General features: G+C 46.4%; 1 protein-coding gene across 1 annotated transcript; it reads right to left on the bottom strand.

Moving 5' to 3' along the window:
* Positions 1 to 10,705: 10,705 nt before the first annotated feature.
* On the bottom strand, positions 10,706 to 12,769 carry LOC127804415 (uncharacterized). Its single transcript, XM_052341275.1, has 3 exons — positions 12,633 to 12,769; positions 12,025 to 12,512; positions 10,706 to 11,826 (listed from the first exon to the last, which is right to left on the bottom strand). The coding sequence occupies exons 1-3, from the start codon at positions 12,767 to 12,769 to the stop codon at positions 10,706 to 10,708; spliced, it is 1,746 nt and encodes a 581-aa protein (XP_052197235.1).
* Positions 12,770 to 13,217: the final 448 nt, after the last annotated feature.

Below are 13,217 nucleotides of genomic sequence, written 5' to 3'. Positions count from 1 at the left end.
ATGCAAGAGTTGATGATGTTATAATAAAATTAGAAGACCAAATCTTACAAAGAAAAGACCATTTTCGATATTTGGGATCAGTGATTCAAAAAGATGGAGAAATCCACGAGGATGTCGCACATAGAATTAAGGCAGGTTGGCTAAAATGGAGAAATGCATCGGGGGTGTTATGTGATGGTAAAATCCCACTAAAATTGAAAGGAAAATTTTATAAGACAGTTATAAGACCAGTCTTGCTGTATGGCTCAGAATGTTGGGCAGTCAAATACCAACATGAGCAAAAGACGAGTATAGCGGAGATGAGGATGTTAAGATGGATGTGCGGACATACAAGAAAGGATAAAATTAGAAATGAAGTTATTCGTAATAAGGTAGGAGTAGTGCCAATCGAGGAGAAGATGAGAGAGAATAGACTAAGATGGTTTGGTCATGTGAGAAGGAGACTAAGAGACGCTCCTGTGAGGAGAGTTGATGAAATGGAACAATTAGTCACAAAAAGAGGTAGAGGTAGACCCAAGAAGACTTTGGGAGAGACATTAAAATTTGATATAAAATATATGGATTTAAATGAGGATATGACAAAAGACAGAAATATATGGAAGTCTAGAATTCATGTAGCCGACCCCACATAGTGGGATAAAGGCTGGATATGTTGTTGTTGTTGTAAAGCTCGATAAGAAAGAAACATATATGAAGGAGAAGAAGACTGAATGGGTCACTAATGTAACACCCCTCCTTCCCAGGGGCATTAGGTAACGTAAGATTCCGGGGATTTATATTTTCTTCCAACGAAAACTCAATACAAAACCGTTTCCTGAAGATCCCGTTACACCTTCTCAGTATATCATCTATGAACCATTAATAAACTAAGATAAGAAAATCACCTCAAATGCGGAAGCTAGATCGAAACCTCAATAAATCGTAATCGAAACCACTTTATTCATAATATAAAGCCAAACCAACGTTTACTTGACGTCATCAAAATTAACAACATAACTGAAAATGTCATATAGTAAACTATTCATTAATCGTCGTCATTCCTTGGCTATCCCTTTCCTTTTTGCACCGCTGCCTTCACCTGAAACGTTTGAATATTCCAGGGACAAAGTCCATATTAGATGATGAATCATCTAAGTGAGAGTTCAAAACACGTTTTCATGAATGAATGCAAGACATGAAATAAACCAATGTAACCTGACAAGCCCTAGCCTAAGAGAATCCCACAACTCTTAACCCTACCACGAGGAAAGAGCAATTTCTCTAAAAGCCATGCCGCTGTACCGACACATCGACACGGTTCTAGCTTAAGAGGGGCAAGGTCAACGCATCTCACCAACATCTCAAGAACAATCGTTACCAACTCCCGACCTAGGAGGCTCATATCAACGCAAGATCCCGGCTCACCACATTTATGTCAGAGATTATGCTCCCACTCTAAGCATCCAGGAACCACTACTCAAGTCCCATATAGACCACTTAGTCATCTTAGTGCAACTTTCTTGACCAAACGGCTCGGCATGAAAACCAAGGCGGCTATCCGGGCATGCACACCAGCACAAGATACCCCTATTATTCCATCACACCCTTGGAGAATTATGGTTACACTATCTAGACAACATTTTAGGCTGACATTCCATATCCCAACTCAAAATCCGATATGGACCACCTAGTCATCCTAGTGCAACTTCCCTGACTATAAGGCCCCGGCATGGAAACCAAGGCGGCTACCCTAGCATGCACACCAGCACGAGGTACCCCTATTATTCCGTCACGCCCTTGGAGAATTATGGCTAACTATCTAGATAACATCTTAGGCTAACATTCCATATAAACAATCACAAAACGCATGACAATGCCACATTTCACAATTCAATTCATCATATAATCAACATTTTATAAAATACAATGCACAGGTACAAAACGTTCAGGGACAAAGCTCCCTCATAAATCCAACCGTCACCGGTTACCATTCATATGCTATAAAACCATTTTGCATAAAACCACCACATATTTAGGTAACACAAATACCAAGTTTTAGGGTAGAAACACCCACTATAAACAAGTTTTGGAGAAGAACCACTCACAACTTAAAACAAAGTTATCAGGTAGAACACTCATCTCAAATGTATTTAGATTGCCTCGATCCTCATGCACTACCTCGATTTGCGTGCCAAATCACAAACACCTGAACTTATACTCAACCTCAAGCCACAATACACCCTAAACATTATATTTAATTAAAGGTGAATTAAAATCCATTTTTCCTCAATTTTTTATCATTTTCTCTACTTTTCTCCCAATTTTCACCTCGATAATTCAAAAATAATTATCTCCTCAAACGTTTTTCCAAATTTTTCAACACAATAAATTCTAAAATAATTTAAAGAAAATACTTGAAAAAAATACCAGAAATGCCCTTATCACAGGCACTCTCACGCACCTAGGGCGTGTCTACGCGTGAAGTATAGCGCTTGCAGCTCATACGCTACCTTATTTTTCGATTTCCAGCCGCCAGCGACGGCTCTGATGGCCTATCTGAGGACACCCTCTTGAAGCCCTCAACCAGTTATCCCAACACCACCAATCTCCAGCCGAAAGGATATCGAAAAGTGCCCCAAACGAGGCCGTTGCAGGTGTTGGAAATGTATGCCCTAAAGACATGTTTTGTTTAATTTATGGTAATGATGTTTCTTTTAGTCAGTTTATGGCACATATATTGTTTGCATTTAATTGTTGGAAAAGCGTCCATGCTATTAAGTAAGTGATTCATGTGATGGGTCGTTCTTCACAATTAGGCATGAATCATGGGTACTTAATAAGTAAGAAAAATATTACTCTTGATCTTTTGATAGAACTGGGCATTCTATCATGATAAGATCATTGTGCAATAAATCCTAATGGAGGATGGCTTGCCTTAGCCAGTAAACAGTCCATTTACTCTAATTGTACAAGCGCATTCAGAATGCGTAGAGTGGACCTGTGATAGAAGCTAATGACAAAGTACTAATTATCATGGAGCTAGTCTATCACTGCTATTACATGGACGAGTACTCTAATACTTGAGTTTTAGTTGGTGGTCTAGTGAACCTAGAGCTATATTCTTATATTCGCTGTAGGTGAGGTCTATCAAAGATCAATAACCTCTTGAGTTGGGAGTATGGTTTCTAATTAGCTAAGACAGACTAATACAAGATAGTTTCTGTGATTCACCCCCTTGTGATTGTCCAAGAATAATCAAATAATCCAGGGCCCTGAGAACGTGACTTAAGAGTGTGTGCTTCTGGGTAGCTCCCAGTGATAAGCAAGTACATTCGAGTAGTCACGAATTATTGGACTAGTGATCTAAGGATGGTAGAAATCATTTAGAGAGGTGTTAGTACATTATTACTTTCTAAATGATGGGTGTTACGCAGAGGGGTATTTTCGTCATTACACTAGTAGGTCAAAGACATTGCATATGCAAAATTATTCGTGGGGTCAGTGTTACCATATGGTGATAGTTGGAACACTTAGAATGACAAAATATAGCTACTAGGTAGCAGGGATATTTTGGTCATTTTAGTAGCCGTGAATAATTTGTCTTTTGGTCCCCGGGGTAGCTCGATATAACTCATGTATTATTTAATACATTTGGCTTGTTGGGTGAATTACATTAAGAGAGAATTATTTTATTCAGAATGGTCCATAATCAATTGGGCTAGAATAAAATAATAGTTCATTAGCTTTTTAATTAATTAATTGGGCTAACCCAATTAGAAAATTAATTAAATGGACTTGGACCACTAGGGTTTTAACCCTAGTGTTCTCCCTATATATATTCTCTCTTTGCTTGTTTTTCACCTAGGGTTTTATTTTACTCTTCTTCACCGAAAGAGAGGCCACGAGTTCTTGAGTCATACCTTGGAAGACCGAAAGAGAGCCTTCAAGTTCTGATGCGAAGGAGCCGAAGGATTGCAGGACAACCGTCGTCTCCACTACGAGAAGAAGTTCCCGCCCATCCTCCGCCTGTCGCATCATTCTGTCCGGTAATCCGTAGGAGAAGTAAGTTTCCTAGATTCTAATCAATACGAGGAAAGTGTTTTTTTAAAAAACCGCTTCCGTTGCATGTTATGAATCCTCGTTTATGATCCTTCAGTAGGTGGGCAGAGGCGAACAGCCTCAAGTCTCCGACCAAGCTCCGAATGGCCTCCAAACGTAATGAAAAATATTCCAAAAGCTCTAAAATTGATCCTTGATGCCTCAAGACCAAAATCCCTCTATCCATTCTCTTCGATTCACACCAAAACGTGGGTAATTTGAGTACTGTTGACGTACGAGAAATGTCAACCAAAGTTCGAGAACCCACAATGCAATAACAGGTGCCGGGGAGTAAGGAACAGAAGCAAAGGAATAAACAAGCACAGTAGATTTTTACGTGGTTCGGCCCGAATGATGCCTAGTCCATGACTGTTCTATGGTTATTCTGGCAGAGTCACAGTATGTAATTTAATGCTCTCTCTTTGCAGTGGAGTTTTCTTCTCTATAAATAGAGTCGTGTTGTTTACAATTCGAATCAGTTCTAAGTATGGAAGGAGTCTATTCTGTTGATGGTGTCTTCCTCATCGGCTCCGGAATATCAGGGATAGGTTCCTTGTCTTCAAGGATTTGAATTACTTATGTTAGGCAGGTGTATATCGCTTTCGGTTATCTCACGGTCTCCTAGCTGTTCTAATCTTTGGCGTATCTTTTGGCGAAGCTGAAGCCGTGATGTTGCGATGTTGTTTTAAGTGAGCTCGCTTAGAGCGAGCTTGCTGTCTTCAGGCGACCTGACTTTTTACCGTGAGACTCTTCATTGGTGGTTCTTGATCTCTGGGCCTGGCGAGCCTCTAAGGAATTCTGGCCGACCTATTGGGCTTTGGGTGTTTTGGGTTCGCCTTGCGGGACCGGGTCCAGCCCGTTAGCAGATTTCCAGAGATCGCCCATAACATAAGCATCCCAGCTCTTAGTGCGAGCTACGGACTGAGAGTTATTTTAATTGCCGTGACCTATTTATCCGCGTTTCGGATTATCTCCCGTCCCTTCTTCGAGAAACGTTTCGAATGGCACGTCTTGTCCGTACCACTTTTAATGCGCGCACTTTCCCATTACTGCACGTGATTATGCCTGTGGGCCTCACGAAATATCGTGCGGCCGATTTACTTGGGGTATGCTATGAGCCGTTCTCTAATCCGACGGCCGAGATCTTTTTGAGTAAAAGGTATAAATAACGGGCAGAGGCTCCCTTCTTCCCTTTTTGCTTGTCATTTCGAATTTTGGCTTTGCAAAGGCTTTTTCTTCCGTCTTTACGCTCAACATCAGTTACGATCGCCTTCTCAGTTTTTGGGTGCCTTTGCTGCCGTTCCCGACTCCGGCACCACTCACCTGCTATTTTTTCAGTAAGTTTCTAACTCTTTTAATTCGCCCTTTGGTTAGCTGCACTTCAGCCTTGTTCGCGTACTGCCTTCTTCGTGGTGGCTCGTCTCCCATTTTTTTTTTTTTTTTTGGAACGTTGTTTTCCCCTTTTGGCTCGTGGCTGTAGAAGCGAGCTCGTCTCGAGTTTAAATATCTTCCGGGCTAGAATGTCCAGCCCCCACCCCCATTTGCTTTAGGTAGTCCTTGTTTCGCGGACCTTGCGTGACCTAATCTAATGGGGGAGCCCCTAGGGATTTCCCTTTTTTTTTTTTTTTTGCGAGTACTGGTCGGCTTCCGGCGACGTAACTCTAATTTTGTCGTAGATGTCCTCAGGTCACAGGCGCCGCGACTACAAGATAGGAGACATGGACACTCCGACGTCTTCGGAGCCATGCGAAGGGTGGGAAGAGACTGTTCAAGAGCTCTCCTCTCGGCGAGATGGGGGCGCTCAGGAACTCGCTTCATCTATCTCTGCTGCTTCGTCTCAATGGTCTGGGGATGACCGAAGTGCCCGCGAGGTGTTCGAGCGTCATCCTTCAAACGTGACCTTCAGTGAGCTCAATTCATGGGTTAGGGAGTATAGCTTTCCTTCGAGCTCCAGTGCCATGGTTCCTTCTCTTGAGGACCATGCTGCCAACCCTCCTAAATGGTTCATTGCTCTGAGCCTTCAACATCTAGAATCTGGTTTTAGGTTTCCAGTCCCTCCTTACTTGATAGCCCTCCTGAACGACCTGAGACTTTCACCTTTCCAGCTCATCCCAAACTCCTATACTCAACTTTCTTCATTAGCTCTCCTTTTTAAGAGGGCAGGCCTTGAGCCTCCATCCCCTAGGATCATTAGGTTCCTCTTCTCTTTCAAGGGTTTAGGTAGCGGGCTGTACTATATCACAGCTCGTAGGTCCAAATATAAAGATCTCCTACCAAAAGGTAAGGCAAAAGGGAAGTCCAACGTAGGGGCGTACAAGGCACGGTGGTTTTTTGCCTCTTGCATTTCTCTTCACGAGCTCACGAGCTACGACTTCGTTCAATGTCCCAGTAAGCGAGCTCATATCCTTGTTTTTCATGCTTTTCCCTTATTCTTTTGACTGACTGTTTTCCTTTTCAAATACCTCTGGTGAAAAGCCTAGTTTGACCAAGGGCGAGGTTGAGCTGCTCGAGAGTGTTGCGGCTTTGAAGACGAATGTTGATGACATCGAGCCTTCTGACGACCTGCTTCGCAAGTTCGGGCTTGCCCCCTCCCTCAACGTGAAGGAGATAGACAAGAAGAGGATTGGGGTCCGGGGAAGGAAAGACGTTAAGTCCGCCCTTGAACAAATTGACTTGGGTGCGAGCTCGGACAAAGGTGATCGAGAGGAACAGGTCGGTCCATTAATGCCGAAGACGGTAAAACTGAAGTACGCCCCGCGTGGCGGGCCGGCGGTGACCTCTACTGCAACTTCTTCAGCTCTGACCTCGCAGGCTCGGGTGGATGTGCCCGGGTTTGAAGGGTCCATAATACCCGCGGCCGATCCTCTGGTGATTCCATCTGCTCTACCCGCCCCAGAGATAGTCACGACCCACAACTCCGAGGTGGTTGTGGCCACATCTTCTCGTAGGGAGGTTCGGGCCGAAGGTCGAACTGCCTCAGCTTCTGGGAGCAAGAGGAAGGCTCCATCGACTTCGTCTCCTACTACAAGGAGCCAAGCCGAGAAGAAGAAAAAGGCTTCCGCTCCTCCAGACTCTGCGGCCCAAGAGGTTTCTGCAGGGGGAGTATACTTCGACCTCCTTTTGGACAACCTGAACCGAGTCCTTGGGAATTTCGCTCAGGCCTTGGAGAGGGAGAATGTTACGGGAGAAAGACTCCCACTCTTTTCTGCTCATCACGGCCTCTTGGTAAGCTTTCCTTGTTTTTCATTTCTTCGTCGTTCCTTTTGTTTGCAAGTTTACATGTTTTGTTTTGCCTTTCAGTCTGTCCTCAGCTGCGTCAAACAAGTGGAGGAGCTCTCTTTCCTCCTGAGGAAGAAGGAGAGGCTTGCGACTCTCACGAGGGACCTCAAGGAAGATAAGAGGAAGTTGCAAGATAGCCTCTCCTATCTGACGAAGGAGACCCAGAAGATGCGGAGTCACCAGGAGGGGCTCGTACACCGCGTCCGAATGGCCGAGGAGGCTAAGAGGGAAGCTGAGGATGAGCTCTTTAAAGAGAAATCCATGTATGCCGAGGCCTTTTCTGGTTATAACGTGAAGCTCAAGAAAGCTTCGGAAGAGCTGGAGGAAAGCAGGAAGGCACAGAGGTCGGCCGAGGAGCGAGCTGAAGCTGTCGCTTGTGAGCTGGAAAAGTTCAAGGAGGAGCTCATGCGGAAAGAAGTCAAGGTTGAAGCTCGGGTGGCCCGAGAACGCGAAGAGGCTACCTTAGAAAATTCAATCGAGTTTCTGTATACTTTATGGATAGTTCACCCCGAGCTGGACATCTCTTTCTTTGGTGATGATGCCGTGGAAGAGTTCGCAAGGTATGCAGCTGAGGCAGCTGAATGAGAGGTTGCTGGGACTTCCACTCAGCCCGATCAGACCGAAGCTGCCCCTCTTGTTGAAGATGCTCAGCTCGAGGTTGCTCCTTAAGATATTACCGGCCTTCCTCATGAAACCTTTGCTCCCCCCTCTGGCTAGGGTTTTTCTCCCCCTTCTTTTTGTAAAACATTTGCGTTTCAATGAAAACCCCAATGCTTTTGTATCTCTTTGGTTTTTTCTTCGAGCTCAAATTTGGTCGAGCTTTTGGGTCTTGGTGTCTCAAGTCTCGGCGGATCGGGCTGACTTGTCGAGTAGAGATGCTAGGTCGTGTCGGGGCGGTCTTTGAATTGGCTTTGGGTCGTTGTTTCAAAATTTCCAAATTTCCACTGTTAGCTCGTCATTGGCCCAGCTCAACACTCAACCTTGCACCCCCCTTGTTGCATCCCCTAGCTCACAGTTCGTCATGCGACCTGGTAGCTAAGGTTCAATTCACCGGCGACCCATCCTTTGCTTTACAAAGTCGGACCGTCGTCTTAGGACTCACCATATCCTTGGGAACAATTTTTGGACTCCGGGAATAGTCAGCGGACCCAGGATAGAGGGCTACCATTATGGCCCCACTTTTCATGGTTTTGACCGTGCATCCCCCCTTGTTCCAGGATGGGGCTTATAAATACCCCATTTGTTTTCAAGCTATCCAGGCATGTTTATGTTGGGTTGCGTAGTGGAATGTTCTTGCAGGCATGAGGCTGCTCGCTGTACTCTGATATTTTAGCTGCGGCCAAGCGGTCCGACAGTCTTATTCTTCCTTTTTCCGTTGAACGTGGGAGGAAGAAGATTGCCGGCTGCTCGGTCAAAGCTGAAGACTGTTGATCGCGCGGCTAAAGCTTGACGACTGTCGAGCCTCTTGGGATCCAGCGAACTTTGTCCCTTTCTTGTTTTCAGGGGAGGCCAGAGATCATTGTGGACTCTGGTTATCCTCTAGTTTGTTTAGGCTTCATTCCTTCATGTTGTAGTTCGATAGAAAATTCTTGTATCAGATACCTTCTTGTAATAAAACGATGTTCGCTTTGAATTAATCCTGTGATCCTAAAGAGTTTCTCAGAAGTTGAGCGGCAGGTCGTAAATAATTTTTAGATCCTTTGATCAGTTCGTCGAGAGGATAAGTGATTTGCTATTGACAACTTATGAAACCAAAACGAGCTGTCACGAACATAGAGAGAGTTGTATTGCGACCTGGCCAAATCATACGCCTGCATAGACCACGTCACGATTGCAGCTAATGGGCTGTGGCTCGAGATGAGCGTCCTGTGATGTATTCCTGTGGAAAGGTTGAAGACGGTCTAGATACATGTCCAGGTAGGTCGCATAGCGACCTCAGCTAACATGCCATGGCTCTTTCGTGGTTGGCTCGAGGAGGGGGAACACCCAGGTAGGCCGTAGATCATGGCCGTATTGGAGATGGAAGTGGGGGTCTCAGCTAGTGATCCCTTCGCTCGAGATGGAAGTGGTTGCCCAGGTAGGCGCCAAACCGTGACATTGGGTCAAGATGAATGGGCCTCAGCTGGCAATCCACGACCTGGGGGAGGACCAAGAGGAATGCTTGGATAAGCCGCAAACCATAGCCCGTCGACTAAGATGAATGGGCCCCAGCTCGCAAACCATGGTTTTTACCCTTCCCCCGAAAACGTTAAGATGTCATGGTGGAGAATAGACAACAAAGTGCAGCAAAATTAATCAGACAAATTTATTGATCTCAATCGAGCTTAAAGAATTGTAACATGAAACATAGGCAAAAATAAACACTTTTACTGATAGTAGGGGCGGAGGTGCTCCGCGTTCCAGGCTCGCGGGAGGACAGCCCCGTCCATGTTGGCTAGATGGCACGCCCCATTGCCCAAGTTCTTATGGATGACAAAGGGTCCTTCCCAGTTTGGGCCAAGCATGCCGTCACTGGCTTTCCGAGCTACGGGAAGTATTAGGCGTAGTACGCAATCTTCATCTTTATAATGCCTGATCCGGACTTTTCTGTTATAGTAATGCGCTACCCTTTGTTGGTATACGGCGTTCTTTAAACGAGTTATGTCTCTTGCTTCCTCCAGTAGGTCCAAATTTACAGTTAGCAGTTCGTGATTCCCTTCCGGGTTTAAATGGCTCTTCGCTAGCTTGTCACCTCGTATTCCGCTGGGATCATAGCTTCGGATCCGTAGACCAACGAAAAAGGAGTCTCCCTTGTGTTGGTGCGAACTGTTGTCCGATATGCCCAGAGCATGGTTTGCAGTTCGTCTACCCAAGCGCCCTTCCTGTTCTCTAGCTTCGTCTTTAGGGTGTGTTTGATGATCTTGTTAACTGCCTCGACCTGTCCGTTCGCTTGGGGGTGATCTACGGCTATGAAGCTCTTCTGAATACCTAGTGACTCACAAAACCGAATGAACTGCTCGCTGGTGAATTGAGTCCCATTATCCATAATTATCTGTTATGAGACCCCAAACCTGCAAATGATATTATCCCAGACGAATTTTTGTACCTTGGAGGTGGAGATTTCGGCGAGTTCTTTTGCTTCGGCCCACTTGGTGAAGTAATCTACTGCCACGATAGCGTGCTTGCAGTTGCCTCGAGCTGTTGGGAGCGGCCCGATTAGGTCCATGCCCCAAAAAGCAAATGGCCATGGGCTGCTCATCTGTTGGAGGTAGACCAGAGGAGCTCACGGGACTTTAGCAAACCGTTGGCACTTTTCACACCTCTTCACCAGTTCTATCGCATCCTGTTTCATCGTGGGCCAATAGAATCCCTACCGAAGTGCTTTCTGCGCCAGCGACAGTGCCCCAGCGTGGTTGCCGCAATGTCCAGCATGTATTTCCTCCAGCACGATCCGACAATCAGGGCCCTCGATACACCTTAATAGTGGAGCTGTGAATCCTCGCTTATACAACACCTCATCGTGGATACAATAGCAGATAGCTTGAGCTCGCAGTCTGCGTGCTTCGAGTTTGTCTATTGGCAGCTTTCCGCCCCATAGGTACTCTAGAATAGGACTCATCCATGAGTCCTGGGGCGCGCCAATCACCATTGTCTCAACCGATTGTTCCACGCTAGGGGCGGCTAGAAATTCCATCGGTATAGCCCCTAGGAACTCTGTATCTCGCGCAGTTGCCAGTCGAGCTAGCGCATCCGCATGAGAATTTTGAGAACAGGGAATCTGGCGTACCTCGAATTTTGGGAGAGAGGCCAGAAGCTCGCGCGCTTTGAGCAAGTATGCCGCCATCTTTGCACCTTTCGCTTGATATTCCCCTCGTATTTGATTAACGACCAGTTGGGAGTCGCTGAGGATTACAACTGCTTCAGCTAGTACCTCTTTTGCCAGGCGTAGCCCTGCAAGCAATGCCTCATACTCTGCCTCATTGTTGGTAGCTCGAAAACCGAATCGTAGGGTATAGAGGATCCGGTGGCCCTCCGGGCTGATTAACATAACTCCAACCCCAGCTCCTTGATCGTTAGACGATCCATCAACGTATAGTTCCCAGGATGGTCCTTCTGAGGCTTCTTCTCCCACTTGGGTTGGTCCAGTGAATTCAGCAATGAAATCCGCGAGTGCTTGTCCTTTGATAGCCGTCCTTGGTTTATATTCCAAGTCGAACTGAGCGAGCTCGATCACCCATTTTAGCAGGCGACCTGAAGTGTCTGGTTTCTGCAAAATCTGCTTCAGGGGGTACTTGGTCAAAACGTTGATCTGATGGGCCTGGAAATAGGGACGCAACTTCCTCGATGCTGTGACTAGGCAGTATGCGAGCTTCTCCATCAGTGTGTACCTTGTTTCCTCATCCACTAACCTTTTGCTGACGTAGTAGACGGGGTATTGCACCTCTTCTTCCTCCCGAACCAATGCTGCGCTAAGAGCGTCTTCTGATACTCCTAGATAGACGACCAATTTTTCCCCATCCTTAGGTTTTGAAAGTAACGGCGCTTACCCCATATACGCCTTCAGCTGCTGGAAGGCGAGCTTGCATTCTTCACTCCAATCGAAACCTTGGGCCTTCCTTAACGTATTGAAGAAAGGAATACACTTGTTAGTCGCTTTGGAGATAAACCGGCTCAGGGCAGCGACCTAACTGGTAAGGCTCTGTACATCCTTCTTCTTTGTGGGAGATCTCATATCCAGCAAGGCCTTTATTTTCTCCGGGTTGGCCTCGATGCCTCTGTTGTTGACCATGAATCCCAAGAATTTCCCGGAAGCCACTCCAAAAGCGCACTTCAATGGATTTAGTTTCATGTGGTAGCTCCTGAGGATCTTGAACATTTCTCCTAAATCGCGAACATGATCTGCGGCCTGCTCAGATTTAACCAGCATATCGTCGACATATACTTCCATTGTTCTCCCAATCTGCGCTTCGAACATTGTATTTACGAGTCTCTGGTAGGTGGCCCCAGCATTCTTCAGTCCGAACGTCATAACTTTGTAGCAGTATAGTCCACGATCGGTGATAAACGACGTGTGCTCCTCCTTGCTATGGTTCATGGGGATCTGGTTGTATCCCGAGTAGGCGTCCATGAAACTGAGGAGCTGGTGCCCCGCTGTTGCATCCATGAGCTGGTCAATCCTGGGAAGAGGAAAGCTGTCCTTTGGGTAGGCCTTATTCAGGTCGGTGAAGTCGATGCAGGTCCTCCATTTTCCATTCTTTTTCTTCACCAGGACTGGATTGGCTACCCAGACTGGGTACTGGGCTTCTCTGATGAATCTGTTGTCCAAGAGCTTATCCACCTCCTCTTTAAGGGCGGCATAACGCTCTGGAGTCATTGGCCTCCTCTTCTGCCGCACTAGTCTGTAGCTGGGGTCCACGTTGAGCCTGTGCGACATGACCTCCGGGGCTATGCCTACCATATCTTCATGGTTCCAAGCAAACACATCCAGGTTAGCTTTAAGGAATTCAACCAATTGCACTTTACCTCGGGGGCCAGATTCTTTCTGAACTTCAGACACCTTTCAGCATCCACTTCGCTAGCCGGGATTTCTTCAAGTTCTTCCACCGGGCCGGAGGCTTTGTCACAATCCACTTCTCGGGGATCCAGGTCATAGTTTACCCCACTCCAACTTGAAGGTCGCTGAGCTCCTCCTGCGACCACGTTCACTCTCTTCCCTTTGGCCCCCATCTTGATCGCGTCTTCATAGTAGAGTCTCGCGAGGTGCTGTTCTCCCCGCACGCATCCTGTTCCGTTGTCGGTCGAGAACTTGACGGTCAGAGCCCTAATTGAGGCGACCATGTCCAGCTCGTTCATCACCGGCTGCCCGAGCACGACGTTGTACG

The sequence above is a fragment of the Diospyros lotus genome, chromosome 6 (assembly GCF_014633365.1).
Source record: "Diospyros lotus cultivar Yz01 chromosome 6, ASM1463336v1, whole genome shotgun sequence".
Taxonomy (NCBI): Eukaryota; Viridiplantae; Streptophyta; class Magnoliopsida; order Ericales; family Ebenaceae; genus Diospyros; species Diospyros lotus.
This window is presented reverse-complemented; position numbering and strand designations above follow the sequence as displayed.